Below are 27,258 nucleotides of genomic sequence, written 5' to 3' on the forward strand. Positions count from 1 at the left end.
AACAGTGAAATGCTGGTAAACTGTGTCTGCGGTTTGTCAGGCAAACCTAGTGGTCTTTCTGGTAGGAAGCTATATAGTTTTTAACTAGATTGTCATGTAGTCATTTCTAATCCAAATCAGCTGCACAGCTTGTATACTTATTTTTCTGATTTCCTTTCATCAAGTAAATGTCTTCATTGTTTCACTGAAGAACAGAAGAGTGGTGTTTTTTTTTTTTTTTTTTTTTGTTTTGTTGTTTTTTTAAACATGGTTAAATTGCAACTGGATTGAGACTAAAAACACAATTTTTCAACTTTTTCAGCTACGTGCTCCAAATAAAAAAAGGTCTTCTCTTTTCAGCTGAACAGCTCTCTGTATGCACCCCTCACTATCAGCTGAGTCAAAACTGGCAACGTGGTCAAGGAAAAGAGCACCAACTTATTGTGATAACGTGGTTACCTGAAGAGACTTCTACCCATTCAGCAGGCAACTTGGGATCTGACAAGTCTTCCACTGGCAGGAAATCTGAAACATGAACTCTCCTCCAATTTCCTCTTGGCAAAAAACACCAACTGGGAAGCTGCTTTGTGTTTGATACATTGTTGAGAGTAACCAGACTGTGCAGACTTGTGCCAAAAGCTCCAGTTTTTGCAGAAAGTGTCATATTATTTTACATTTAAAATTTTTTTATATTTGCAGCTTTGCTGAACACAACAGAACGAAGCGATTAAGCTTTTGTGTGTCAAATGAACTGTGCAGTGGGAGACTTTGTGCCAGATTGTAACTGAAAACAGTTTTCCTTTTGTCAGAGCTACAAAGAGTTGTAAAGTGATACTAGATCCATACACTTTCCTTTGAGTATTTTAAAATGATACTCATTCAGAAAACCCATCATTTGAGTTTTAAATGGATGCTTTAAGAAAATAAATTGGTACTTAGAGGAAGAAAAATGTTGACTGTGCATGTTCTGTGCAAGCAAAATACCTTTTGTATGCTACATAAATAATTTTGGGTCTATTGCTTCGAGCCTGACTGATATAGGATTTTTAAGACCAATATTGATTCCGATATTTTGTCTTAAACATTCTGACATTACAATATGTTGTTTGATTTTGTTTTTTTTCTCCTTTCAGACACACAAAACAAAAACAGATTTCCCAAACATTTATGTGTATTTGAGTCCTTCCTAGCGTAATATGTCAGCTTAAAATTAATGTATTCATGAATTACTCATTTACGCTCTGCCCGATTCAGCTCGGAACAGGTGGTTGTTGCTTTTGTGGCATTGCTAACATTACCAACAGGGAAGTTTCAGAGCCCCCTCTGGTGGTCAAACCATGCAACATTAACACTCATAACATGGTTGAATGGTGTTTCTCCTGTCTCTTCTTTACTACTTTGTTTTTAAACTTTCATTTATCGGCCACTACAGATGTCAATATCGATATATTGGCAGGTGGCTAGTATCAACCGATAGGTCAGTCTTGGTAATATGAGTCAGACAGATCTCTGAAGTGAGAATTGTCAGGAACCATGAAGTGTCACAGAGCATTTCCAAGGCTAGTTTTTCTGTCAGACACTCATAGGGCATCAGCGATGCACGAGGAATTGTTTTACTAAAGTTTAGTCACAACTGAGTGGTAAGAATAGATGAAATCGTAATCACAAATGGTCACTATATGGTCCTTAATTGTTTCAGACAGACTTTTATAATCACTCATATTTTTGTCATCAAATCAGGCCAACTTTTGTAAATGAAGCTGACAGAAACCACTGGAAAATTTTTAATCTGTTTACATCAACACATCTCAAAATGAGAGCTGTAAAATCAGATAGCAGCAACTTCTCCATGATTTCATATGGCCACTGCTCATCCCAAACTATCACAACAGGTGTTTTGGATTTTCAGCATTTGTTACCAATTTGTATGCACTGTCGGTACAAGGCAGAGGGGCTGAAACCAATTTGCTTTAAAACTTATATTTATATACAGGTCATGGAGTAAACTGCTCCTTGAAGGGCTGGGAGCAGTTTGAAGGGCATTCAGAGCCTGTGTCGTCTGCCAAGGCCAATGCCCTATCCTGTCAGTTTTAAACAAAGTCATCTGGATCCACACCAAAATTAAATGGGTTCTTCCTTTGCCCACGTTGCACATCTCTAACAAATCTCACAAAATACGGCATGTTAGTTTTTGCATAAGCTCGCTGACAAACAAAAGGCATTGAATGATTACTTTCACCTTCATTTCACCTTGCACTTGGAATCTGAACAGAAATACACCTGTGATTATTTATGACAATGGCAAGCGGTAAAATCAAAACAAAGTTGACAACTTAATCTTCCAATATGTCAAACACGAACATGCTGCAAATCCCATTTCATGATGAATCACGTCACAGAGCCTGAAGTCTGAAATCCTGAATCCTTTGTTTTTAAAGATACTTTGTGTGTGCAAATCACACATCGTCAATGCTGTCTGTTAGTCTTGGATGAGGAAGTCGCGTCTGGGTCAGATGCTGGGATCAAAGAGCTTGTCAGAGAGCCAGCAGGTACTTGAGGATTTTTCTGGTTTTTAACAACTATGTGCAGCCTCCTCTGTTATAGAGTGACTGTCAGTGAGGAGAAGGGCCAGTTTCTAAATCTGGAAAGCTTTACACCCGTGCAAATGTACACACAGTTAACACACACAGCTTTAGACCGGCTGAACTGAGGCTCAGTCGAAACATTTACTTCTGGATTAGGTTACTTTAACAGTGACTCCGTAAGTCAGATAGCTTATTCTGGAAAGTCTAAGACTGTTTGTTATTAGAGAGGTGAAAAAGTTGCTTTGGGGACACAAAGTTACATTTTGGTGGCTCAGTCCCCGTACAGTAAATCATTACATTTCCGGGCAAACACATATTGTATTTTTCTCTGAAATATCTAGCAGGTGGAAAGATTTTTCTTTTTAAAGGTAACTATATGCGGATTCCATCTTTTACATTAGGATTTGCAGGTTTGCTCTGTAAAAATTAAAACCTTTTTATTCTCACAGGGGTTAAGCAAGATCTCATGGTTCTGATTTGCTTCAGTCTTACAATCTGTTGCAATAGCATCAATGGTTTTCCCTAAAATCAATAAAAAAAAAAAATTAAATCAGACAGACTGAGAGTATAAAACATAAAGTGTCCAAAGCTTTGACTGTAAAACCAGATCTGATGGGTCTATCTAGCTGAGGCTCAACTTAAGCAGACACAATACTGGCTCTCGGGTATTTTAGGAGCTTGACTGATTTATTGTAGATATAATTTATTACTGCACAGCTGTATTAGTAGTTATGAACTTATTTTATACCAAAATCTCAAATGTGTGGATTCTTCATACACAGTATCAGAGGTCAAGAAGAACATCTTGCCCAGGCAATCTATTTTTTGTTTTTTCAATACCTGTAAAACAAGGTGAACAAGAGCAGGCAGACTGAAGGTTTATTGATTGCCTTTGAACATGTTTATGAATCCTTACCACTTTATCTTTTTTTTTCTTTTTCTTTCTTTTTTTTTTTTTTTAAATTGAGTCCCTTTTTAAGTTCTCCTCCCCTTTGCATTTCAGATCTAGGGGGAATTCTACCATCTGTAATGTCTAAACCCTTGTTTGCAACAAACTTTAAAAAAAAAGTTCTCCTTAAGAAGATTTAGGTTTGGCTTTAACCCCCAAACTCCAAGCATTTAGGAGACAAGAGGAATTACATCAGAATAACAAGCTAATGAGCTTGACCTGGTTTTGACCTGACAAATGATGCTAACAGCTGCTGAGTGTTTTTGGTTATTGTAAGACACGGGGGTCAAGGATTGGGGTAATTTCCTACCCGGGGCAAAGCTGGACTGCATTTTGACCCAATTTAGCAACTAATGAGAGAGAGACTAATATTAAACACAATAACTTTGTAAACTTTGCTGATCTCTAAGGGATTTGGAAGTAAATACTTTGCAGTGGAGCCGTGGGTGGAAGATTTACCAAAATTGACCACAAGGACTTTATAACTCAACACTGGACTCAGAAGGAGACTGAGTGATGAGGTCTGGCTCCTAACCTGTCCTCCAGTTCATTTTAAAGATGTTGGATGAGACCAGTCAGATTCCTTCACAACGAACTAGGAAAATGTGAGGACTTTGCTTTGTATATGCTGATGAACTTGGATTTCCTTAACTGAGTCCAAGGGGCTTAAGTTGAATTTGTGGCCCCACTTTGTGTCTGTTTACATATATCTTAGCTCTCTGGCAATGCAGAAAGAAGGCTTTCAGGCATTCAACCAACTCAGATGCTACAGAGACACACTTGCATGCAGTCCTCCAAAAATCCAACAGTGTGTTGTCTGATTGATTTTAAAAGCAGTTGCAGTGGGGTTTACAGAGGAGTGAGCAGAGGTCAAGCTGAATTATGAACAGAAGCACAACCATGAACTGCATGGCACCTACGGGCTATCGATGCGGTACCAGGCCAGGACCTCGAGTGCACAAATAAACAGCCCATGACCATGGTTTGTGGGTTGTTCACATACTACTCCTTCACAGACGCCTATTCATTCAGTCAGGTTATATTCTCTCTTCCACTGGCGCCTCTGGATGCAGCCAGGACACTGAATGGACCGGACTGCAAGTGGATTGGCTGAAGGCCCATTCTTTATACTGTAAGGAACAACTAGCACTGCAGAGCCAAAGCAGATGGTATCGCTCAGACCCCCCACCCCACCCCGACACCCTCCCTCTGTAGGAACACTTTGGATAAGCTACATGAGTGTCTCCTGTGTGATGAATACAAACCTTTGCCTGACTGCAGAGCCTTGGCCTTCATCCTTGGAAAACAAGGAAGAGGCTTTTTAAGGGATTTCGTTATGGCTTGAGGAGCTGATATGGATGAAGATGAAAAAGTCACAGGGCTATGTTCAGTCGCAGATGTTGATCCTTTGAGTTTATGGTGTTTCTCGTACGGAATTTCCATCACACTCACTTAGCCAGCGAGGATTTTTCCATTCTTTGTCTCCACTTTTTTCTTTTCTCTTCTGACAAGTAGCCGTGACAAACCACAGCCATGGCAAAAAGGTTCCAGGTGATTAAGCGGGAAAGAAGCCTTTTACCTTCCCTTTGGCTTCTTTGAACTGATGATTGATTGTCTCCACCTTATCCATTCTTATCACTGCCTGTCTTCATTCTTATTCTTCTCTCTCTTGCACTCTGTTGCTCCTTCATCCACATTTCATTTGAGAAATCACCACTACACAATTCTTTTTTTTTTTTTTTTTTTTTGTATTTTTTTGTTTTTTTTGTTTAAGCTGGCAAATCATTCTTCTTCTGACACTTTGGTCAGAGTGGAGTTTCCACAGCTGGTTAAACACAGCTTGGGGTAAGCCGAAACAACATGCCGTTTACACAGAGCCCCGTGACATCTGAACCCTGTAGACATCCGCTTTTAACATCAGACTGTAGCTGCTTTAATTAATGTAAATCTCTGAGATAAGGCTGTCTACAAAACTTTATATTAAAGCAAAAACAAGATAATTTTAATACTAAGCCAAGCTTTCTTTGATTATGGTACTGCTATGCATTATGTCAACTTTTAATAAAGTATAAATGCCTTCACTCTCATTTAGGTGACTATGATTACCCCTGTAAAGAATACCATGTCTGGAATAATAATATAAATCTTTCAAAACCAGACTAGGTTCTGTTATATTTGGTCCTCCTGTCTCACTCTCAATATTGTGAAAGGTTTTTATTTCTCATTTATTTGCCGCTAAGTTAGTGTTATCTGCGTAAAATATTATTCCAACCATTGAGGATTTTTCATGATTCTGGGATTTTTCTTAAGCAAACTTAAAATTTGGCAAGACGGCTTGTCGGGGACATAATCTCCCTCCTGGCTGTTTTTGGCTTCTTTAATCAGACAAATATGTAGACAAGGATAGTGAATTTGACTGCTGTGAATGATACTTGAATACCACTTGCATGAACACTCTTTTAGAAGTTGAATAAGTGCAGTAGGGGGCATAATTTGTGCACAAGGAGTGTTTACCTGCATACATAGGGAGTGAAAATTTAACTTTTCATGTCTTTTAAAACAAAAACATGCTTCTTGGCACTCCAGTGCGCTACTAAAAACTGACCTCAGGGGCTTTAAGTGAAGAATTAAGGAAAAAAAAAAATCATGAAATATTTCACTTTACAACGCTGATACTGTTCTCTTGTTGATACTGCCAATTTGGTGCCCCATACTGAAATGGAAGATAAAAACTCTGGAGCAGCAGGGAGCTGGCTGGAGTGTTTGTGCATGCATGTCTGTTTCAGCTGAGACACACATGGGGAATACTTGGCACCACCAACCTGACTGACTCAACTATTTCTCTTTTGGCTCTTTTTAGCACTGGACCTGCCAGCTTGTACAGGCATGGAGAAAAAAAAAGACCCTTATCAGTGACCCAGCTCCATCCTGTCAAGTCTTTTGACTTATATGGGCACACTCCAGAGCCTTGAGTCACTGGCCCATACTCTGACCAAAAAAAACTTCCAATCTGCAGGATGGTCTCAATTCCTGTATTACAGAGCCAAGTAGGTTTCTCAGTTTTCACCTCTGCTGTGTTGGCCAAATTAACCAGGGTGAGGAAAAAAAAAAATTCATGAAGTCTAACATGACATGAATAGCGCGCGTACAGGCTCATTCTACCTTGACCTTCATGACCCCTCTCTTCCAAGATGCTTTACACTGTTTTCATTAAGAAATAATTACATGCTCCTCTCCCACACTCTTGTTTACTCACACTTGGACCTTTTAACCTTTTGTGAAACATGCAGCAGTGCTCCCACTAAACTCCAGTTAAGCATCAGCCAGTCTGCAGCACAGCTTCTACTGGACAGATGATGAATTGTTCCTTTTTGTGGAAACTAAATGCCAAAATAAAATGTACTTAAGTACCCATATTGTAGTCAGCTATTTGTGTGTGTTGTGAATATTTAATGGATCCGGTGCTCACTATGTAACGTGCATAACCCATTTGACTAAAATCCACATTCTCTGCAGTTTTATGCTAATGCAAACAGTGTAATAACTGAGCAATTTATGAGAGAGCGTCGATCAAAGGGCAGATGAACTGAAGGTCAGTGCATCTTTGAGAGCTTTCTGCTGTATACATTAACATATATTAAGTGGACCATAGTCCACTCAGACCACCGGCTGAGAAGGAGCCGGTCCACCTCACTGAGAAACCCTGCTCCCAAAGATGAATTTTGGATGAAACACAAGAATGCGCTCTGCTCACTCCTCAGCCCCTTTCACCCCGATTCCAGACCTCACTTTACCTGACAGACATAAAGCACCCGTTGTGTCCATGTGCAAAGTCCAGAGTGGGAGCTTTTATGTTTGTGGGCTGGATTTTCTCATTTTAAACTCTGCGATGGATGTAACACCACGTTCACCAAACTGGCCACTTTTCAGCTGCGCTGTCAGTTGTGTTCATTAAACGTTCAGGGAAACAAACAGTTTCACGGCATGTAATCTCTGTAATAATGAATCCCAGTATGGGAGTTCTGCTCGGTGGTTTTAATGCCGCAGCTGGCATCAACAGGGATGAGACAGAACGTGTTGCCTAATTTTGCTGCGGTAGGTACAGCGAGTCATTTCTTGGATCGGAAATTGTTGCTCACTGGCAGTACAAAGAGGTGTGTTTGTAGCTGTATGTGCCACAATTGCAATGTGGCCTTTCTAATTAATTTCAAGGCTGCATTAGAATAACTGTGGCGAGTTAAACACATTCAAAAGAGTTGTTCGTTTTGCAGTGATTTACTGTGGGGACTGCCCCCGAACTTTTTCACTTAATGCATAAACTAGAAACAATAGTCACTGTCACTGAACAAACAAACATGTTTCCAGTCTTCTGAAACCTTAAGGTTTGACATCTGCATTGCTGTGTGTGACAAAAGCAACTTAACATTAGTTCTCCATCCAGCTTATTTCCCCCTGGCAGTATCACAGTAAGGTCAGCTACTGTGGAATTTCCTTGAAAACATTTAAAGTTTAGGGTTCGTTTTCCTTTATCCAATGTATCGAATGAACTAACTGCATTTTCTTTTATTTATCCTTCATCAGCAGAGTGGTATGGTGGTCAGCACTGTTACCTCACAGCAGGATTCGCAGCCTTTCTCAGTGGAGTATGCATATTTTCCCCTTATCTGTATGGGTACTCCAGCTTCCTCCCACAGTCCAAAGACATGCATGTTTGGTTAATTGGTACTGTACTTCTAATTTGGCCTTTAGGTTTGAATGGTTCTGTTAGCGCTGCAATAGACTGGCGACCTGTCCAGGGGTGTACCCTGCCACTCACCCTGAGAGCTGGTTTAGGCTCCAGCCCAACTGTGGATGGATGGATTATCCATTATCACTCATTGGAACTAATAGCTTATACCTGCATACTGAGACAATGCTGAAGTAGCCTTTTTTTCACAGTCGTGACCAGAGCTCGGTGCAGGGGTTATCTGAGGACTTTCATTTTTTTTGGCTGTTGAGCCAAGAACATAATGGTCGTGTAGAACTGATTTGTCATGAAATCCTGCGCATAGAATTTGGATCTGATTGCCAGTGATATTGTTGGTAACAGCAAATTCATTTAGGCAGGCCTTTATTTTTCTGTAGTTGATAACATTGCTGAGGTTCATATCCTCAGCAGCTGCATCATGACTGCTTTGTGTATATAACCAGCTACTGATTGTGAATGTGCAGCTCTTTAACTCAGTATCAAATGGGGTGTGTGTGTGTGTGTGTGTGTGTGTGTGTGTGTGTGTGTGTGTGTGTGTGTGTGTGTGTGTGTGTGGCATCTTGTTCTCACCGTCATTTCAAAAGTTTACAAAAGTTTGAACAGGAAATTGCCTAATAATTCTCTCCTGGCTTGTCTGGTGGAGGCTGGCTCCACTAGTTAGTCGTGTATGTTGACACTGGCCTGATAAGCCTGATCAAATGGAGTCTTAATAAGAAAAGTGACAGTGTGGAGGTTTCATTTTTTTTCCCCCTTTCAAATATCAATTGAAATGCCAGTGGAAATACACCTGGCTCTGTTCCACAAGCGTGGATGCCACGATTTACACCAATTCCCGTAAACCATCTGGTTCGTCTTACAAGCTGCTGAAATTTAAATGCCTGTAAAAGCTGTTTCCATTTTATAGGATAATCAGCTGTGCTGTTGATGTCCTGTTTCAGGGGCTATTAGAGCATGAACTCATTGTTGGCTTTATTGTGGAAAAATATTCCACCACTTTGAGGGTTACTGGAGCCAACTGTTTGTCATCCTAACTTGGAAAAAAGTCAAAACATTAAATATTATATATTTTCAACACTTGTTATGTGATCTTGTCTTTTGCAAAGGTTAGGAACTTTTCTGAAAGTCTCTTTAGATTAAGTAAGTTTCCTGGCCATCCTGACATTAACCAAACTGGGAATAAGCTCCTTTCATGATTCTGCTGTACATTAAAGCTGTAAGAGGTAAATTCCCACTTTGGAAACCACGCTTGGCGGTGATCTCTGTTTGCCTTTCCGAATATATGAAGGACTCCATTGTAACTGTGTCCCTCATGGTTTATCTAGGGTGAGTTTACCAGTACTCTGTTGCAGTCCTGACTTTATACCTGCAGTAATGTCTCAGCACAACAGAATTCCAATCGAAAAGGGAAACAGGATTACAGAACACTAAATCTGAACCATATTTCTTCTTTTTAGTGAAACAAATGAGATTCAATTTGGCTCTACAGTAGAGAAGCGGTGACAGAACCTAAACCTGGATCTATGTGGCTAAATAGCATTTGAAAGATTTTTCCTACCATTTGGGTGAATCCAGACTTTAAACAGTAGGAGATATTTTCCCATACAAATCATAATCTTCACAGTATTGTCTCCATGTGTGGCTTGCGGTTCAGTTGCTGCAGCGAGGTGCTTGCAACACCGTGTAATCTGCTTCCCCGCTGGGATCAATAAATGAAGATGCAATATCGACCACAAGCTGTCTGTTTCGGATAAACCTTCTCTGAAAAGCTGCACCGAATTGAGCAAATCTGGTAGCTTGCTGACTTTGAGGCGTTCATTGTGTGTGAGTCTGTTCCTGTGCACACAGGCCTCCTTTTTCTGAGCATCGCATACCTGACATACAGGAGAGCCACAACATGCAGGTGCGACCTCATTCCTGAGATATATGGATCTCACATTTCTCCTTGAACATGATAGCCGCATGTCCATGAAACACTTATCACTTTCTCATTCTTTGGATTTATAGGTCATATAAATCCACAGGACCATGAACATGTGTGAGTTGAGAAATGAAAATGTACTGTGCAGCATATCATGTAACATATCACATAAGAAATATTTTAAAAATCAATAAGCATGAGAATTAGATTTGTTGGAATTAGCAGAAGGATGTGCCCTTTTTCTAGAAAAACAAATATTAATGTTATGAGAAGCAAAGTGTGTTTCTTGTTTGCACTGTTCAAACACATGAAAGGTTGTCCACTTGTGTCAAATGTTAAGAGAGAAAAGTGCCTTCATTTCCAACATCACCCTGAATGAGATTTATTGCTTTTTGACGCCCATTTCTCCCATGTTTTTTTTTAATAGTGACACTCACCTGGTCTCTCACCTTCATGTGGACAGAGGCTGTGTAGTCTCAGAAACTTCCTGCTTCTAATGATGCCACATCATTCCAACATTGTGAGCCTTTTGAATGAAAGGATACGAGCCGTGACACCCTTTACCTGACAGAATACACCTGTAGTGGAAAAATGAAACAGGATAGAAGGGGAAATTATGATCAAAAGGAGGCACTCCCACACTTTCTAAAATAAGTGTCATGGATCAGTAATCAGCTATGTTCCCAATAAGTTGCTCCTCCCTTAAATGAGCTCCAGCTCCACCATCTTGGGCTCCAACTGGTGACAGTAGTCCTTGCTCTATAGATCTACACCTGCTCCAGGTTTTGGTTAGCATTGCCCTCCAGCTCCCAGTGGATCCCCAGAGAATAACAAAGATTATCATCACCAGATGGTTCCAAGGATCCAAGAGTTGGAGATTGTGGAACTTGGGACCTCTAAGTGATATCGAGGAAAACACAAGACGGGAGCAACCAGAGGTGGCTGGTTCTCATCAACATCTCGCTTCAAAATAAGAGCATGAAGCTTGTCCCACAGGAAACTGATTAAGTTGTTTGAAACTGAATAGAAATTAAACAATTACACTTGGGTGGCCTTCATTATACCTCGGAGATCCAGCTTGTTATAGTCTGTGTGATAAATACTGGAAATTCATGTTTATCTGGGAATTTTATACAAGCCCCTTCAAAATTAAACAGTTTTTAAGTGACTGTCATGGTCCATAAAAACCTAAAGAAAACATTAACGGTTTCTCTGGGCGCTCATTTACAATTCATTCAAAAGTGGCTCAAAATCAGAGTTTTATACTTGTGTGTGATGTGTGGGATTTTTTTATGGTTATTTTTTAAATCTGAGAATCAGAATTCATCAGACTTTTGTCACTTGCCTAACCAAAGTGCTTTGCCAGGAGACTTATGTAGGCAGATGTCGTTAAGTGGTCCTTAACATCCTTAAACTTGGATGAAATGTGTTTAAGTGAAGCCAATCACATCATCATCATCCAAAACCTCCTGGCTTCTCCGCAGCATCCACACATACACCCATCCAGAAGAAGCAGCCATTACTCCACAATAACATAATTAAAGGCTTGTCCTTCTCCATCAAGTTTAAAGTTTTGTTTTGTTTTTTTGTTTTTTTTGAGTGAAGATGCACTGGCCTGTGTGTTTTTCTGTACAACAGCATAATGTCCTTCTGCTCATGTGGGTCAGTCCAAATCTACGCACTAAGGCTAGAATTATGACCACACACTTTTACAAATGTACTATAAATTTCGATCACTTACGAATCATTCATATCTGTAATTGATGTCATACTTTCTAAGCAACCTTTTGAATTAACCATAATTGATTTCAACATTTTTTTATTTTTTGACTCTGTATTTCTGTAAAATAAGCTATTGTTGCCTGGTGACACGATTGTTTGCAGCTGCTTTCCTTTCATTTAGGGGTCAATCAGACACTTAATGTTTAAAACTCTGCTGGCAAGATACAGTATAAACCCTTTTTATGAGATAAATAAGTCATTGTTAGATCAATATTTCTGAATTGTTGTCTGGCATTTGATTTTATTGTAGCCTTTCTTTTCAGAGTGGACTCTCGTTGGATTGTCTGAGCCTTTCACTGAGTTTTAGCAGATGTCTCATCTTCTGAAGTTCACAGTACGAGTCAGTGATGCTAGAAGGGTTAAAGTGATTTCCCAGCAAGCTCAAGACTGGGAGAGAAGAGGGTTTCGTAAGATGTGGTGTGACTCCAAGCCGCAGAGAATTTGCTGTGTCACAGCAATGCTTCTCATCTCTAAACAGTTGCATAAAGCTTGAGTCATTTGTCCCGGGGTGGTTGTGCTGAGATACGATTTTGTGCACATGTGAAAACTTGTGTATGTGTGCATATAGATGTGATCTGTTGAGGTTCATATCATAGTATCTGACAGGATGTGAGTGGTTTGATGGTTAGATTCTTGAGTCCTGGATCATATGTGGCAGCACATTGCAAACTGTTGCAGACTGATTGACAGCTGAGTAACTTTGGCTGGCATAATTCAGACTGTGTTCACCATCACCAAATTATTATGACTTCTAAGGAAATAAAAAAAGGTCTATTTGAAGGTATATACCCACCAAACATACAATATATTTTGCCAATGTGGCAGTGTTATCACTTGTTCATGTACGTGATGGAAGTGCCCTGACTGAGTTACTTTAAATAATGTGCATAAAAGTAGGTTTTATGTGCGTTTGTACATGATTATGTGAGTCCATGTAAATGTGATTCATTAAGCTTGCCCTCTCGAGCAAATGGATGGCATCAGTGAAAACAAGCACAAAACATTATTTGGAGTGTTTTATTCACTTGTGCAGTGAGAGATGTGGTTTAATTTAATCTGTTGCTGCTCAGCTGGACTCCCTATTTGCATAGTTTGATTTAGTGTATATTATTTTAACATTAATGTAAAATGTTCCCTAAAATGAATATTTATCACCCCATTTTTCTGTTAATGCACTGTCCATTTTGCTGGTTGTATAAAATAACTGCAATTAATAGTTTTATCTTTGAAATATAGATGATAGACAGATTTGGTATGAATACCAGCTAAGGGCTCCTAAAAAGTATGTTTCATCCTCTAATCTCAGACTAATAACATTGTTGTCAGAATAATTTAATTCATTTACTTGGACAGCCCACCTTTTAAGTTCAGTCACTGCTAACCAGCTAGTGCCCAGGTTGCGAATGTACTGCTTCTAGATGGCATTCATCTGCACTCCAGAATCCTGCAGCTGGACATATTACTACTCTAGGATCATTCCCTACAACTGGTGCAGTCCTGCTGCAAGCTGCAGGCACCAACTAAAACCTACGGCAGGTTCAGACCTGGTTGCTAAGACAGTTGAGGGCGCGAGTACTTGCCACAGTAGTCTCTTGAACAATAGGTGTCGCCACTTTTGAGTGAAATCATTGAAATGGCAGTAAAAGCCAACACAATCGGGCACGTGTGCAAGGTTATAATAATTTAGGAGGTGCACGATTGGCCCAAACGACACCAAAGTGCAACAGCGGATGTGACATCACTTTTGTCATACAGTGCGGTGCCATTCTCGCCCTCGCGAAGCATAAAGAGGCCTTATTTCTGTGGAAAAAGGCCAACATTTCTCATGTCTTTGAGGTAGCGCTTAAGTAAGAACACTTTCTTCTATTCAGAGACAGATGCTCTGTCTTGCAGAGATAGCAGTGTTTGGATCGACCGCTGCTCATTTGAACAGAAAGCAGATGTGCAAACACAAGATACTCTGTAAACACACAGAACAGATATACACACTACCTCAAATACACACTGTACGCTGTCCGCATTTGATTACACATTCATTTTCCTGTGAAAGAACACTTTAGTTTAACAATATATGGCTACATTGGAGAGCTGTAATTCACACTGTTCCCCTGCCTTGTTTCCTCTACTTGAAACAGGTATTTCTTTTTTCTTTTTCTTATTTCCTCCAGTGGTAAAGCCATTCCCAGTCCCTGAAAATCTCATTGCATAGCAAACTGCTGATTCACAATGCCTTGCACTCTTTATTTACACTTATATCCTGTTGTGTAGAAGCACTGTGAGCATTCAGTGTCCTGTGACATGAACAAAATAGATTCATTTTCTTCTTCATTCCCTCCCTTTTTCACAAGAAAAGGGAGTTCACCTGACTAAATCCAGTCATATTCCACAGTGATTCAGTCACATGGTAGCAGTGTAGTTCATTTATACACCTTGAAGTTATTACCCTGAATGCTATCTAGCTGGAGGACTTGCACTGTATCTCCTGAGCTTTCCTCTGCTCTCCATTGTGCCCTGTTCCAGTGCAGATGGTGCTCAGACTCAGCCAAAGCTGATTACTCTGAGAAGAGTCACACCCTGACCGGAATTAGTCACAAGTTTCTCACAGCTAACATCTTTTTTTTTTTTTTTGCTCTGGGATGTTTTAAATTTTCACTGCTCTACTTTCCTTATTCACAGTGGTAAGATATGAATATTCCTTTGACATGATCAACAGCCTGCTTACAAATGTGGCACTGAGATCATGCATGACAGTCCAAACACTGGTCTTGCTGCATCATGAGAACTAGAGCTAACACAGTGAGCGTAGCCACATTTCTATGGTGATCTGTCCAGCTGTCTGACCTTGTGGAGGAACATCTGCAGTGAAGTCACTCTCGGGCAAAAGACTCTGCGAGTGACAGGCAGCGCTGTGGGAATTTTGGCAGAAATACTTTGGCGCAATTTAACCGCTGACAACACAGAGAAGATATAGAGTGAAGTTCACGTCTGAAGGCGAGGCAGCCAACAATCCAGTCACCGATTTTTCTGATTCCAGGATCTTTTTTGGAATCAGAAATGGGTCAGAGAATACTTGGAAAATATTTCTCAGTGCTTGTTTAAGCTTTCTTGGATTTTACTGTATCAGCTTAATTACAGCTCCTGACTAAATTCCTCTCAAAAGACATTACAACTGAGTAACCGCGCTGCACAAGCTTACATTGTTTACTGAGTTTCTTTGGCATTTGATGCGCTTTTTGTTGGTCGCTTTCACTTCCAAATAGTGCAATCTTACATTACAATGTAATTATTTTACTTGGCTCTGCTTGAGTGGAAATCCAGTAACAATAAAACTACAGTCATATCATAGACTGTATATGAAAAATGGACATATCCTCTGGGTCTAGAAAGGGAAGCAAGTGCAGCAGTGACTTCTTACTTGGACAACTCTTCTTTAGGCAACTCTCCTAGTTGCCTAATATGCCAGTCAGAATGCAACCCCATTTCTAACCAAGTGGTAAAAGGCAACATGGAACTCCAAAAAAGAAAGAGGGGGAAAAATGCACTTTCTAGAAAGACCCTTTTTTAAAATGGGTCTAAAGTGAGTTTATTTTATTGATTTATTATTTTTTTTAAGATTCCCATTTTAAATTGTTTTAAAACATAAAGTTAGCATAATGAGGGTGTGGCTGCTTTGCAACAATGTAGGTGACTTTAGTTGGTGTGCTGGTTCCTCAGCTGTTAAGTGGTCACTTAACTCCTTCAACCGTGCTTGTGCCTTTTTGGAGCATTATAATGCTCTTATCTGACATAATAGGCATGCTGTGACTTGTGTAGCTTGTCCAATAAATCCATTCTCAACACATACAGTCAGTTTATTCATCTTGCAAGCCAAATTTGCTTCCTTTAGCTGATAACTGCACCCTCTTTACCAAATATGGTGAAATCTTCCAAAAAAACATACTTAGTGGCAACAAAAATAACTTCACAGCCCAGTGGGTGCTGCCACGGTGCCTTTTCCCATCTTTTATATACAGTTTGTGATATGATCTATGACTGACCTGAGTAATGAGTTTATGGTATGTTTTACATGTTGCAAATCCGATCACAACTATCACACTTTCTCATTAGTGTACATTGGAGTTGTGATAAAGCAGGATGTACTTTAGGGCGTGGCTAGCTTATGATTGACAAGTCACTACTGTATGAGTGTGCCCTCTGGTTTCCAAACATCGGCTGGGTGAAGTCATGGTGGCTACTTTCATTTTTTACAATCTATGGTTCCTACAAAGTCAAGAAAATCTGAAAGTGCATATTTTGATTTGTCTGTCTAGATAAAGATCTTTGTGGGAATTATCTAAAAAAGCTCCTGAGCACACATTGCTTTCAGATTTTCAAACTATAAAAAGAGTAGTCCAACTTTTTCTATCCCAGGTCCATTTCAGTCGAAGCAACTCTAACCTGGCAGTGAAAGTGCAGAACGGGGCTGCAGTGGAGGTTAGCTAGCAGAGTGGTGTGAGTTGCGCTTCATTGTTATTTTTTAATTGCCACAGTGTGTAGCAGTTTCAATCCAATTAATGAAGGGGGGTGTGTGTGCCTGGCTTCCAGTGGAGAGCTTTACTGGCCACACGCGCGTATGCACACATCATGCTCTCTCTTTCCCCTCTTTTGTCTTTGCCGCTTCTTTGCACACAGACATACACACGCCACGCGGTACATCTAATTTACAGGAGCTGCCACTGCACAGCATGTGTGTATTAGTTTTGCTTAATGCCTTCCAGATGCCCGGCCTCTATACCCCGCTGTCCGTACACACTGAAAGAACAGGCGATTGTTCCAGGGGTCTTCCTACTTAAAGAGAACCAGGTGTGGAGGAGATGGTGTATACATTTGTGACAAAAAGGGGGAGTTGTGGGCTTTCACTAAGGGTTTGCATGTCATTTGGGGAGAATAAGTCACCGCACATATTATGGCACAGTTGAGAACTTTTGACTGACAGAGCACAAGCACATGTGCAGCCAGGCATGCATACCGTGCAGCAATGCCAAGTTTACAAATATGATGACATGAGTATGGACATTAGATGGCTGTGTTGGAAGATCTTTCTCAAACTTTATGGGTTACATTTGACAGTTCCAAAAAGTCTAAAGACAGAAACTAGAAGGGTTGGAACAGACGACTTTTCTACAAAATATATTGATGGTTATTTTATCTTTTCAGTGTTCTGGGCAGCTAAGAAATGACACTTGAGTCCAACACCCACACTGTCCATGGCTGTGGAATGCTTGGATTTCTAGAGCAACATTTCTCTCCTGACCCCAAGCTGGATTAACCTGCTAGGGGGGCCCAGGAGTAAATATGAGCTGTAGACTGCCACTGGCCCCCTGCCGTCTATGGACTGTGTACTCCATCACTTTCAAGTACCCATCAAAACACAGAGCACACATTAAACAACACATGGCAGTTTCATTATTTTGTCAAGAGCCAGGTGTCAAGCAGTGTGGCACCTCCCTTTTTAAAGCCAGCTAATATTTCTAAACATATTTGTGAATGCTTTCAGTTTTATTTATATAGCACCAATTTGGAAAAGTAATCATCTCGATAATATTGTAAAGAACACCACCTCTAAAAGTGTTATCATGTTGAGCTCGTGTTGGTGGTGCACAGTTGCATAATTTTACAGTTAACACACAAAAGTGTTATTACACACACTCTACTGTGCTGAACTTTTCTAGACATTGTTCAATGGAAGTGAGTGCAAGAACGTAAACGTCTGATGAAGGCAGAACAGACACTGAATGTTCTTTAACCTGCCAGCCCCCTGCACTCGTGTTAGAAGAACACCGGCTGGTGTCTGGTTGGTGGTGTGGTGGTTAACACTGTTCTATCCAAGCAAAAAGGTCCCGGGTTCAAATCCACCACCGGGACCTTTCTGTGGCGTTTGTATGTTCTCCCTGCAAGACATGCAGTCAGTAGTTGGTGAGGTTAGGTTAATTGGTGATTATAAATTGCCCAGAGGTGTGCATGGTTGTCTGTTTCTTTGTTAGCCCTGACAGGCTGGGGACCTGTCCGGGGTGTGCCCTGCCTTCTCGCCCTATAACAGCTGGGATAGGCTCTATCCACCCCCCATGACCCTGAGAACAATAAACAGAAGATGATGGCTGGATAATTAGTCTGAAGGAGAGCATTGTCTTTTGCTTGCAACATATGAGAAATGTTTGTTCAGTGTCCCAGCCTGATTCTCCTGATATCAGCTTATATCAGATTTTGTGTTAATACGGTTATATATTTTTTTGGGGGGTGGGGGGGAGGGGGGTATTTTCTTATCTCCTGCACTAACATGGTTTTCCTCCTTTCTGCTCATCTCTTCCAGACCGTGGGTCTCAGGGAGCCTTGGACCTGACAGAGTTGATCGGCATTCCCCTCCCTCCCTCCGTCTCCTTCGTCACAGGCTTCGAGGGTTACCCCGCTTACAGCTTCGGCCCAGACGCCAATGTGGGACGCCTCACAAAATCCTTCATCCCCGACCCGTTCTATCATGACTTCGCCATCACAGTCACAGCTAAACCAACCACACGGCGAGGCGGTGTGCTGTTCGCCATCACTGATGCTTATCAGAAAGTGAGGACTCTGTTTAGCGCCTATTTGTTTCTGTCTTGCTTCCTCCGAGAAAAGAATTAAAGGTTTTCTACAATTTTTTTTGATTATGTTCTTCAGATTGTCCAGTTAGGTGTGGCTTTGTCTGAAGTGGAGGATGGCTCCCAGAGAGTCATACTGTACTACACCGACACAGAAGCAAGAGGTCGGACTCAGGAAGCTGCTTCCTTCAAAATGGGAGACCTGACAGGAAGATGGGCGAGATTTACACTCACTGTACAGGGTTCAGAGGTGATTAATGAAGCTCTGTGGGCTTTTCGGAAACAATGACTTATTACAGTACCTGTTATTGTAATGAGATATAATCAACAAGAGCTACTGATTTTTAGAATGGAAACTGGGACATGATGTAAATTTTTCCACTGAATCATCTGCACTGTACTGGAACATGCAAAAATAATTTCTTCAGTAACATCGTAAATATAACAGAGTGGAAAAGTAACTTTTTTATATAATGAAAAAATAAACAATAGCTATCAATTCTTGGCACCAGGCAGATACATCTAGGACTAAGTTATACATGGAAGTTATACATGTTCATGGAAATAAAGAAACATGGCAGCTGTGTGACTCTGATGTGCATCCAGCATTGGTTGTGACACAGAGGAATAACGAGACCTTTGCTACACACAGATAAATCTGTCAGGTTAATTATTAGTTTTAGTCTTTAATAGAAAACATGGATTACTCTTCTGTTGGGTTCAAGTGGGATTTGGCAGGTTCAGTGCAGCAGGGGGAAAAATGACTCTCCTCAAAATAACTCTTGATTTATAGCATGACCTCGACTTCTTTGTGGACAAGCTGTGTGACTGCTGTGCCTCTGCTTTATTGCCCTTTGTGGATTTATCCAACTCCTTTCTGCACATAGACACTATGTAAAAGGTGGCTGTAAGGTCTGAAAGGTGAATCCAATACAGAAGCACCTTAAACCTGCATTCTTTCTAATGGCCAGCAGGGGGACAAAACAAAGTCTAGGTGTATAGAAGTTTATGGAAAAATGGCTTTTCAGCATCTTTATCTGTGGCTTCAGGAAACTCTCTCTTAATGAATTGATTTTCTCAGTCACTAGTTTCAAGTCCTGTTTTGCTCTTTTTTTTTTTTTTTTTTTTTTGTAAATTATAGTCTGCATTAGAGTCAAAAGAATTGATAAAGCAGCGTCTGATTGGCAAGTCACTACTTTATGACTGCATGTCACCTCTACCCCTCACTTGTCATGTCTGGTTTCAAAACACCAACATGCCAACAGGCTATATTAAACAGGTGTTTGTCTTTTATGGCTCTTCATGTGTGAGAATTATGAGATATACTCTGTGTGTGCCTAAATACAAGGAATAAAGATGTTTCCACAGATCATGTAAGCACATATTCCTTTTTTTTTTTCTTATGGTTTATAAGCTCCACTATGTACACTTGTTCCACCACGTAGGTACGCCTCTACATGGACTGTGAGGAATACCACCGGGTTGCCTTCACCAGGAGTGCTCAGCCTCTGACCTTTGAGTCCAGCTCAGGAATCTTTGTAGGGAATGCTGGCGGTACAGGCCTGCCGAGGTTTGTGGTAAGTCTGAATATGTGCACGTTTGTGTCATCGCTAGCATCTCTTCAGCGTCTTCCTACGCTCTCTTTTGTCAGTTCTGTGCAACAGCTGTGTTTCTGCTTAGTTTATTCCTCATTCCAAGCGTCAGCGCATTTGGATCGACGACTCTGAAATGGATATTGAATCCACAGCTAGTTGCAGAAACAAACGTGGTGTTTGGACAGTTGCCTACTTTTGCATCAGAGACGTGAACACAATAGTCTTTGTTGGCAGCTTTATGACCACCACGGGAGGCGAGGAATGATTGACCACGTGTATTCATGAGCTCTTCCTCATCCTATGAGAGCTCCTAAATGACAGGCTGTGATGTGATTTACATGTGCAACACGGCTAGTAGTCTCTCATCTTGAATGATTTAAGCTGAGTGCATCTGTGATTACAGCTGCCAATTCTTTTATAAAGATGGGAATCAGACAATGGTAACTATTGAAGGATGGAGGCTCCAATCCCTCACAATAGTTAAAAATATCCCTGTGCATTTATAGTGAGTGCGTGTGACAGAGAAGTGCTGAGAAATCAGATCCAGGGAAGAGGTAATAACACGAGCAATGCTGGCCTCTGCACACAGCGCTCTTATAAAAGAAAATAAACCATTAAATGCTTCAGCACTTTCCTCCCCATTATCTGTGATTTGTTGTTTTGTAATTTGGCTTTGTTTGTCACAGTGTGACTGCAGATATGATGAAGAAAACAGTTACAGGGAATGTCAGTCAACTCTGTGGTATACTTACGGGAGAAGTTGAGGCTAGTATAGTATTAGTCTGGGTCACAAAACATCTGTTATGTCATCAAGATACCTATCCAAAATGTCTTCCAAGAACTGTCCGAATATTAAATTTTAACAAGAAGAGACCAAAGTTCATATTAGAAAACACGCCAACAATACTTTTTCCAAATAAATCAACCCCCGACCGGTGGCTGAACTAGAAAAATACACGACCTGTGACTTTAACAACAAAATGCAGTCATCATCTTTGCCACTTTTTAACCTTTTGTCCTCAAGATTTGTTGTTGTTCAAGTTCATGACATGGACAGACTACAAGATGTTTCATTTCCAGGACAGTGGAAAGAAATTCTTTTCACCAAGCAGCTTATTTTATTTATTTGTTTGTTTTTTTCCCCTCTCTCTTACTCATTAAGATTTTATTTGTGAAACGTGAGAAGATTTTCAAAGAAACTCATTGAACCAGGGAGGCAGAGTCTGTTTATATGGGAGTTTTTTTGGGGGTTTTTTTTGTTCTCAGACGGGAGTTCATCTCAGTGCTGGAACAATCTGTCAGATAGGTTTCTCCTACCTAGTGTGGTTTAAAGCCAAGACTGACGTAGGTGCTTACATCATGAAGAGCTAGTGTTTCATTTTAGATGAAAACCAACTCACTGCAACATCATTTAAAATCCAACATATCTCATTCTGTATTTAATTTATGAAGAATGAATTTGAGCAACCCTGTCTAAATGACATAAAATGATGTATTTGATAGCTCAGGACTTCTATTGGTAGTATTATAGTGGCTTTAAGGGCATTGCAGGCTCATAGACCAATAAACAGGAAGCTTCTTTCCCCTACAATTCAATTTAGAGCCTTTTTATTTGAGACTAAATTACTGCTATTTTATCCCATGACTCACGGCCACTGGCATCCTGCCAAATAAAACATGCAGCACCACCCGCGGTAGTGACCCCATGTGAATAACAGAGCAGCTGAAAGTAGTTTCTTATTAAACCAAGTTTGATGCATGAATATTGCACAGCAATACCTGATTGGTGGTCAGTGATGCGTGGCTGGAATTCTGCCGTTGATTGTTACCATGCTACATCCTCTTCTGCGCGGTCATGATAACCTAACATGCAATGACCTGTCATACAAATAGCTTCTGCCAACTTCCACTAGATTTTCTGAATTGTCTTGCAGGTTTTACCTCCATCATTTCTGCTTTATATATAATTAACAGCATAGTTTTGATCAGCTGGTCATTTCATGCTGCGTTCCTCCTGGTTGCTCAGCACACGCAGGTAGCAGCAGTCACATTGTGAGATGGTCGTCCTAAATTTCTGACACCGTCAAAGCTTTGTTCCTGGTTGTCTCCGGTTGCTGGCACGTTACAATGGCCCAAATTTGAATCACGATCAAAAATATTGCCACGGTTCTTTGACATTGGTCATATTTCCACCACACGGAGATGGGTGAAGTTATAATATACAAAGAGCTGAAGTGAAGCCAAGTGTTTTAAAACAATGAAAAAGTGCACTGCAGCTGCTGTCTGTGCTTTCTCCCTGCTATCACTCTCTTCTCTGTTAAGCATGAGAGAGAACCGAATGCAGCGTGGATAAAGCTGCATGATATCACCTGCCGGGGCTCTGAGTTGTTCCCTCTCTGGCCAGTAAGCTCTTTCACTCCTTTCTTGGCTCTCTTCATGCATCCTCTCCTCTCCTCTCCTCCCTCCCTCTTTCCTCATCTCTCAGAAAAAGAGGAGCAGAACCATCTGTTTCCAGCTGTTCAACTTTCAAGCCGATCTTCCTCCATGATGGCCTCAGTGCAGCAGCAGTTGTCTGCAGTACTACACTTCCCTAAAGCTTTACATGAGCATATGCATGCTGAACCGGGCACTTATATTTTAAATTGACCACACTAAAACACAGGGCATGGAGGGTGTGCAATTAAATGTGTGTTGACCTTTAACAAAGTACTGTAGTGCAAAGTGACCTTTTGAATGTCCACACACACACACACACACACACACACACACACACTCACTCTTTTGGCCTGTAGCAGCTATAGTGGCCAGGGACTAGCAGCAATTGCAGGTAAAGAACAGTTTCTTGGTAGTGCTGAAATCCATCTCTGCCATCTGTGTCTGTCTGTGAGCAATAACCAGACTTCAGAATATGTACAAACAGTCCTGATGCTGTGCAACATCCACCATGCTGGGCTACATAAACTAACATATTCCAGCTACTGTAAAGGTTTTGAAGATTCATCAGTAACAGTTTAATAAAAGAAGTCAGAGAATGTTTGCACTTCCTCACAGATGAGAAAGCATTAACTACCATGCCAACAGCTTTATCAAGTGATTTATGTGCATAGCAACTAACCAGACTTTCCCCACTAGGATTCACTTACATGTTCACTGTAATAATTTGCAGTCAATAGACAGGATATTTTTCTTTGTAAACATAATAATCTAAGCAGAACAAGTCGCACTGGGATGAAACATAATGACAAAATACAGCTGTCAGCGGATTACTTTTTCAAATCATAAGTGTGAAGGTTCTCTGGCATGTTTTTTTTTTTAATTCAAGCTTTATTTGGTGGTGTTTTTGGTTTGTATGCAAGAAAGACAGAAATCTAACACTGTAGTCTTCACCTAGCTCAGTACGTTCCCCTCCCAGCACACAGTCATCTCAGGTCTCCAACAAAAGTTCAGACCAGTCTGACCAAAAACATGAACTAGCAGAGTGTCAAATGCGTAAGGTGACGCCTGCTTCCCAAAACTGGATTAAAAGGACTGAAAGGCTAAGGCAATTAGAAAAATGTATTAAAGAGTGACTGTAAGTGGTGATGATTTGTGAATCAGAACCTAATATCCCCCCATAACTCCTTAAGTCAGGGGTTACAACTTTTAAAACGGCAGTTTTTTGATGCCATGTCAGGCCTAGCTTCATGGAACCACCATAACACCTGTTTTATGGTTGCTGCTGTTGGCCTCTTGAATGGCGGAACAAGGCAAAGGTGGCGTCACATTGCAGGTGGTGCTTTTTCTGCTTGTCGCACACCTCGTGATTTTTGCAACCTCGCGCATGCAGCATGCACCGCGTTGAGGGCACAAGTGTACGTTTGTGTCAGTCTATACTCATGTATTGCACTCTCTACCTCAAGCAGCTAGTGTACCTGGCTGCATATATCTATGACTCACTGCAAGATGACCTGTTGACTGTACTTTGTGTGTGACCACGTATTTAGTTGTCGCTGCTACAGACAGCTGCAAGTGGTTGCAGACCTTTGAGAAATGCAGCCACAAACGAGTCACTCAAAGTGCTTGAGGATGACAAATTCTCCCACGGCCTTCTCGTGTTTAAATTCACATGATCAAAAAAGGTTTTACAAACTGACCGACTAAATCATTCATCCGTGTGGCTGTGGCTTTAACGTAGGGGGAAATGCATATTATAGTTGTTTGAAGGAGGCGGGAAAGGTTGCGTGGCACATTCTTTGTTTGTTTCAGATGTGTTGTTTACTGCACCAGACACATGTCTCTGATTTCGTTCGCTATCCCCAACTCAAATCTGCCCTTCCCTCTCCTTCCTCTCTCCTTCTCCCTATATCACTACTTCTCACTCCTTTACCACCATTCATTCCATTAAAAACAGCTGTTTATCCTCTGGCCCAGTCCCCATATCAACAAACTTGGCTGAAATTGCCTTTAGCAAGTATTTACAGATGCAATGAGAGGGCAGGCCCACTGACGGATTTAAAGGACCTTTTGCTGTAATATGAGTGCGCTGATCCTTCACCTGAGAACAGGAGAAACCCACCTTTAACCTTCAAACGAACCCCTTAGATTGGTCGATAATGGCTTACAGTCATATATTTGGCTTCCTCTGTGATAACGTGTCCGAACTGTGACATGTTTATTGTCAGCTGAAATCTCCAACAAACAGACATTAAACATGTGTGCCTTCACATTGTTCTCTCATTTCTTTTTAATTCTAAAACTACATTCCTCCTCCTATGACAAGCATTTACAGCAGACCTCCCAATGATATAATCTGAATTAAAGTGTAATTAATCATTGTTGCCTAACAGCAGAAAAGCATGATACGTATCCCTAAAGGCAGTTTGAGTTTCGGCCAGCATAAAGCAACTATATGTGCTGACAGCTCTACAGGCCAGCGAGGGGTTTGGAGGGCATAAACCTGTCACTGGGTCCAAGGGTGCCTTCATGTCAAAGCGTCCCTATAAAGAGTAAGAAACCAGGTGCAGCTATCACTGTATAAGTGTCACATTATCCACTAAATAAGCCAGATTGTGACACCCCACCGCTGCCTCCTCTAGAGAATATTGCCCGGTATGATTATGTAGCAATCACAAATGTGGGGCTAGTATCCAAACATGACCAGAAAGGACCTATATGTTATCATCATTAGCTCAGCAGTAATTGGATGGAGGGATTATAAGAAATAATTGTATAAATGCTGAAAGGATTTGAATTGGGTTTTATCCTGTGTGTTAATTAGCCTCGAGTAAATATTAAAATTATAGGCTGGTGCTTTAAGGTTGATGTGAAAATTGTCTTTGGAGCGGACAGTGATGCACCTGTTTCCCGGCCAGATGTTTGCAGTTGTGTGTTAATGTGTTGAATGTGCGTGTTAATGCGTTCAGTTTGTATGCGGTAAATTATGCGTGCTAATGAGGGAGGGAGAGACAGATTCTGTTATGCAGACAGACTGAGTTTGTGTGTGTGTGTGGAAAAAGTCCGCTGAGCTTCTATAAAATTTAATGACATAGGTTGCACTCTAATTTAATTCATTCTAACGTGGACTCTCCTCTCCAGGGCTTCATCCAGCAGCTGCTGTTGAAGTCAGATCCCACGGCCCCAGATGACCAGTGTGAGGAGGACGATCCTCATGTGAGTCTGCACGAAAACACTCGGAAACTGAGTTCAGCTCTTCAAGCGTCTCCAGAACACTGCAAACCTGGAACTGTGGCGCGCTCTGCTGGTGGAAAAGCAGCACTACAGAAAATTCAACTCTAATGCCCGCATACATAAATATTTAGGAAACACTTGATTAACACCAAGTCAGTTAAACTTCAGTGATATCAGTCTGTCCAGTTAGGAAGCGTAAACCACTGTGAATCCATTTCACCTGCTTTGGTGCAAATGAAAGTGACCGCAGGTGCGCTGGAGATCAAATTCCTGCAGCTACACCTTCCCAGAAATAGCGAAGACTGTTAAAGTTGCAGATTATTGCCAACAGTTTAGGTCAGCTTTAAAATTTGAGAATTTGCTCTTAAAGCTTGGAGAGCTGGCTGGTTTTTCTTCATTTTCTTTACCTTCATTGTCTGTGTGCACTAGATTTAAAATACTGTAAATGTGTCAAATTACATGTTATAGAGCACACTACTGTCATGGAGGTATGTTCTTGTCTTAGCAAGGTAACACAATATATCGACAGGGGATGCACAGTCTTTGTGAGGCAAACGTTTCAGATCTGTGTGTATTTTGGCATTCATGACCAAGTCACAGTTCAATATTCATCCATCCCGATAATATTGTCTAGAACATTAATCATTTCTGATATTCAGTGTTTTTTTTTGTTTGTTTTTTTAAAGATAAGCTTCAGTGAATACAATGAGTATCGTGACAGTAACTGTGGGAATCAAACTCTGGGATAATTCTGTTTTTCTTCCGTGTATTTTTTGGCCTCTTTCCTCATTTCATTTTCACCTCCTGCAGCTCAAACTCAGATGGAAATTTTGTCTGCTGAACTTTTCCATCTTCCTCCATATTTATCTTCTGATTCCTTTTATCCTGCTCTCATTTTCACTCCAGGCCTCTGGATACGGGAGCGGGGGCGGTGCTTATGAAGACATGGAGGACCCAGATGAAGTGAAGAAGACTGTGGAGAGGAGAGTGTTTACTGTGGTGTGTGCACTGTTCCTTTGTTTTCCTCGTTTTGCCGGGCTGGACTTTCACCAAAGAAAAAAGCTCCAATTCTTTCTGTCCTTGTGGAGACTGCAGCATGGTGATATCTGCTGCCAGCTCTGTGCCCTCTGTAATGAATTTAAAAACACATGCAGCAGTGGAACAGTGTGGACAGGCAGGGATTCAGATACACTTACTACAGCAGAACCTGTCTTCATGCTCAGTTTAAATGTCTGTTGGATTTGTGCTTATGATACAGACATGACAGCCACTCGATCGTCTCATGTTGACTCAAGTTGATCGTCTCAACTTCCCATGTTGACTTTATTGTTATGCTGTATAATAAAGCCGTTTTCCTCATAGGAGGATAAACTTTTTCTTAAAAAAAAGGCATGTGATAATGAAGTTACAACTTCCTGTTTA

General features: G+C 40.9%; 1 protein-coding gene across 1 annotated transcript in view; it reads left to right on the forward strand.

The window, feature by feature from the left end:
* LOC115799767 (collagen alpha-1(XVIII) chain-like) overlaps positions 1-27,258 on the forward strand; it is a 61,293-nt gene that overhangs the window by 14,468 nt on the left and 19,567 nt on the right. The window contains exons 3-7 of the mRNA XM_030757049.1: positions 18,310-18,557; positions 18,654-18,824; positions 20,020-20,151; positions 25,744-25,818; positions 26,743-26,835. Of these exons, the coding sequence (XP_030612909.1) occupies positions 18,310-18,557; positions 18,654-18,824; positions 20,020-20,151; positions 25,744-25,818; positions 26,743-26,835 (719 nt within the window). The remainder of the gene's footprint in view (positions 1-18,309; positions 18,558-18,653; positions 18,825-20,019; positions 20,152-25,743; positions 25,819-26,742; positions 26,836-27,258) is intronic.

The sequence above is a fragment of the Archocentrus centrarchus genome, chromosome 20 (genome assembly GCF_007364275.1).
Source record: "Archocentrus centrarchus isolate MPI-CPG fArcCen1 chromosome 20, fArcCen1, whole genome shotgun sequence".
Classification (NCBI taxonomy): Eukaryota; Metazoa; Chordata; class Actinopteri; order Cichliformes; family Cichlidae; genus Archocentrus; species Archocentrus centrarchus.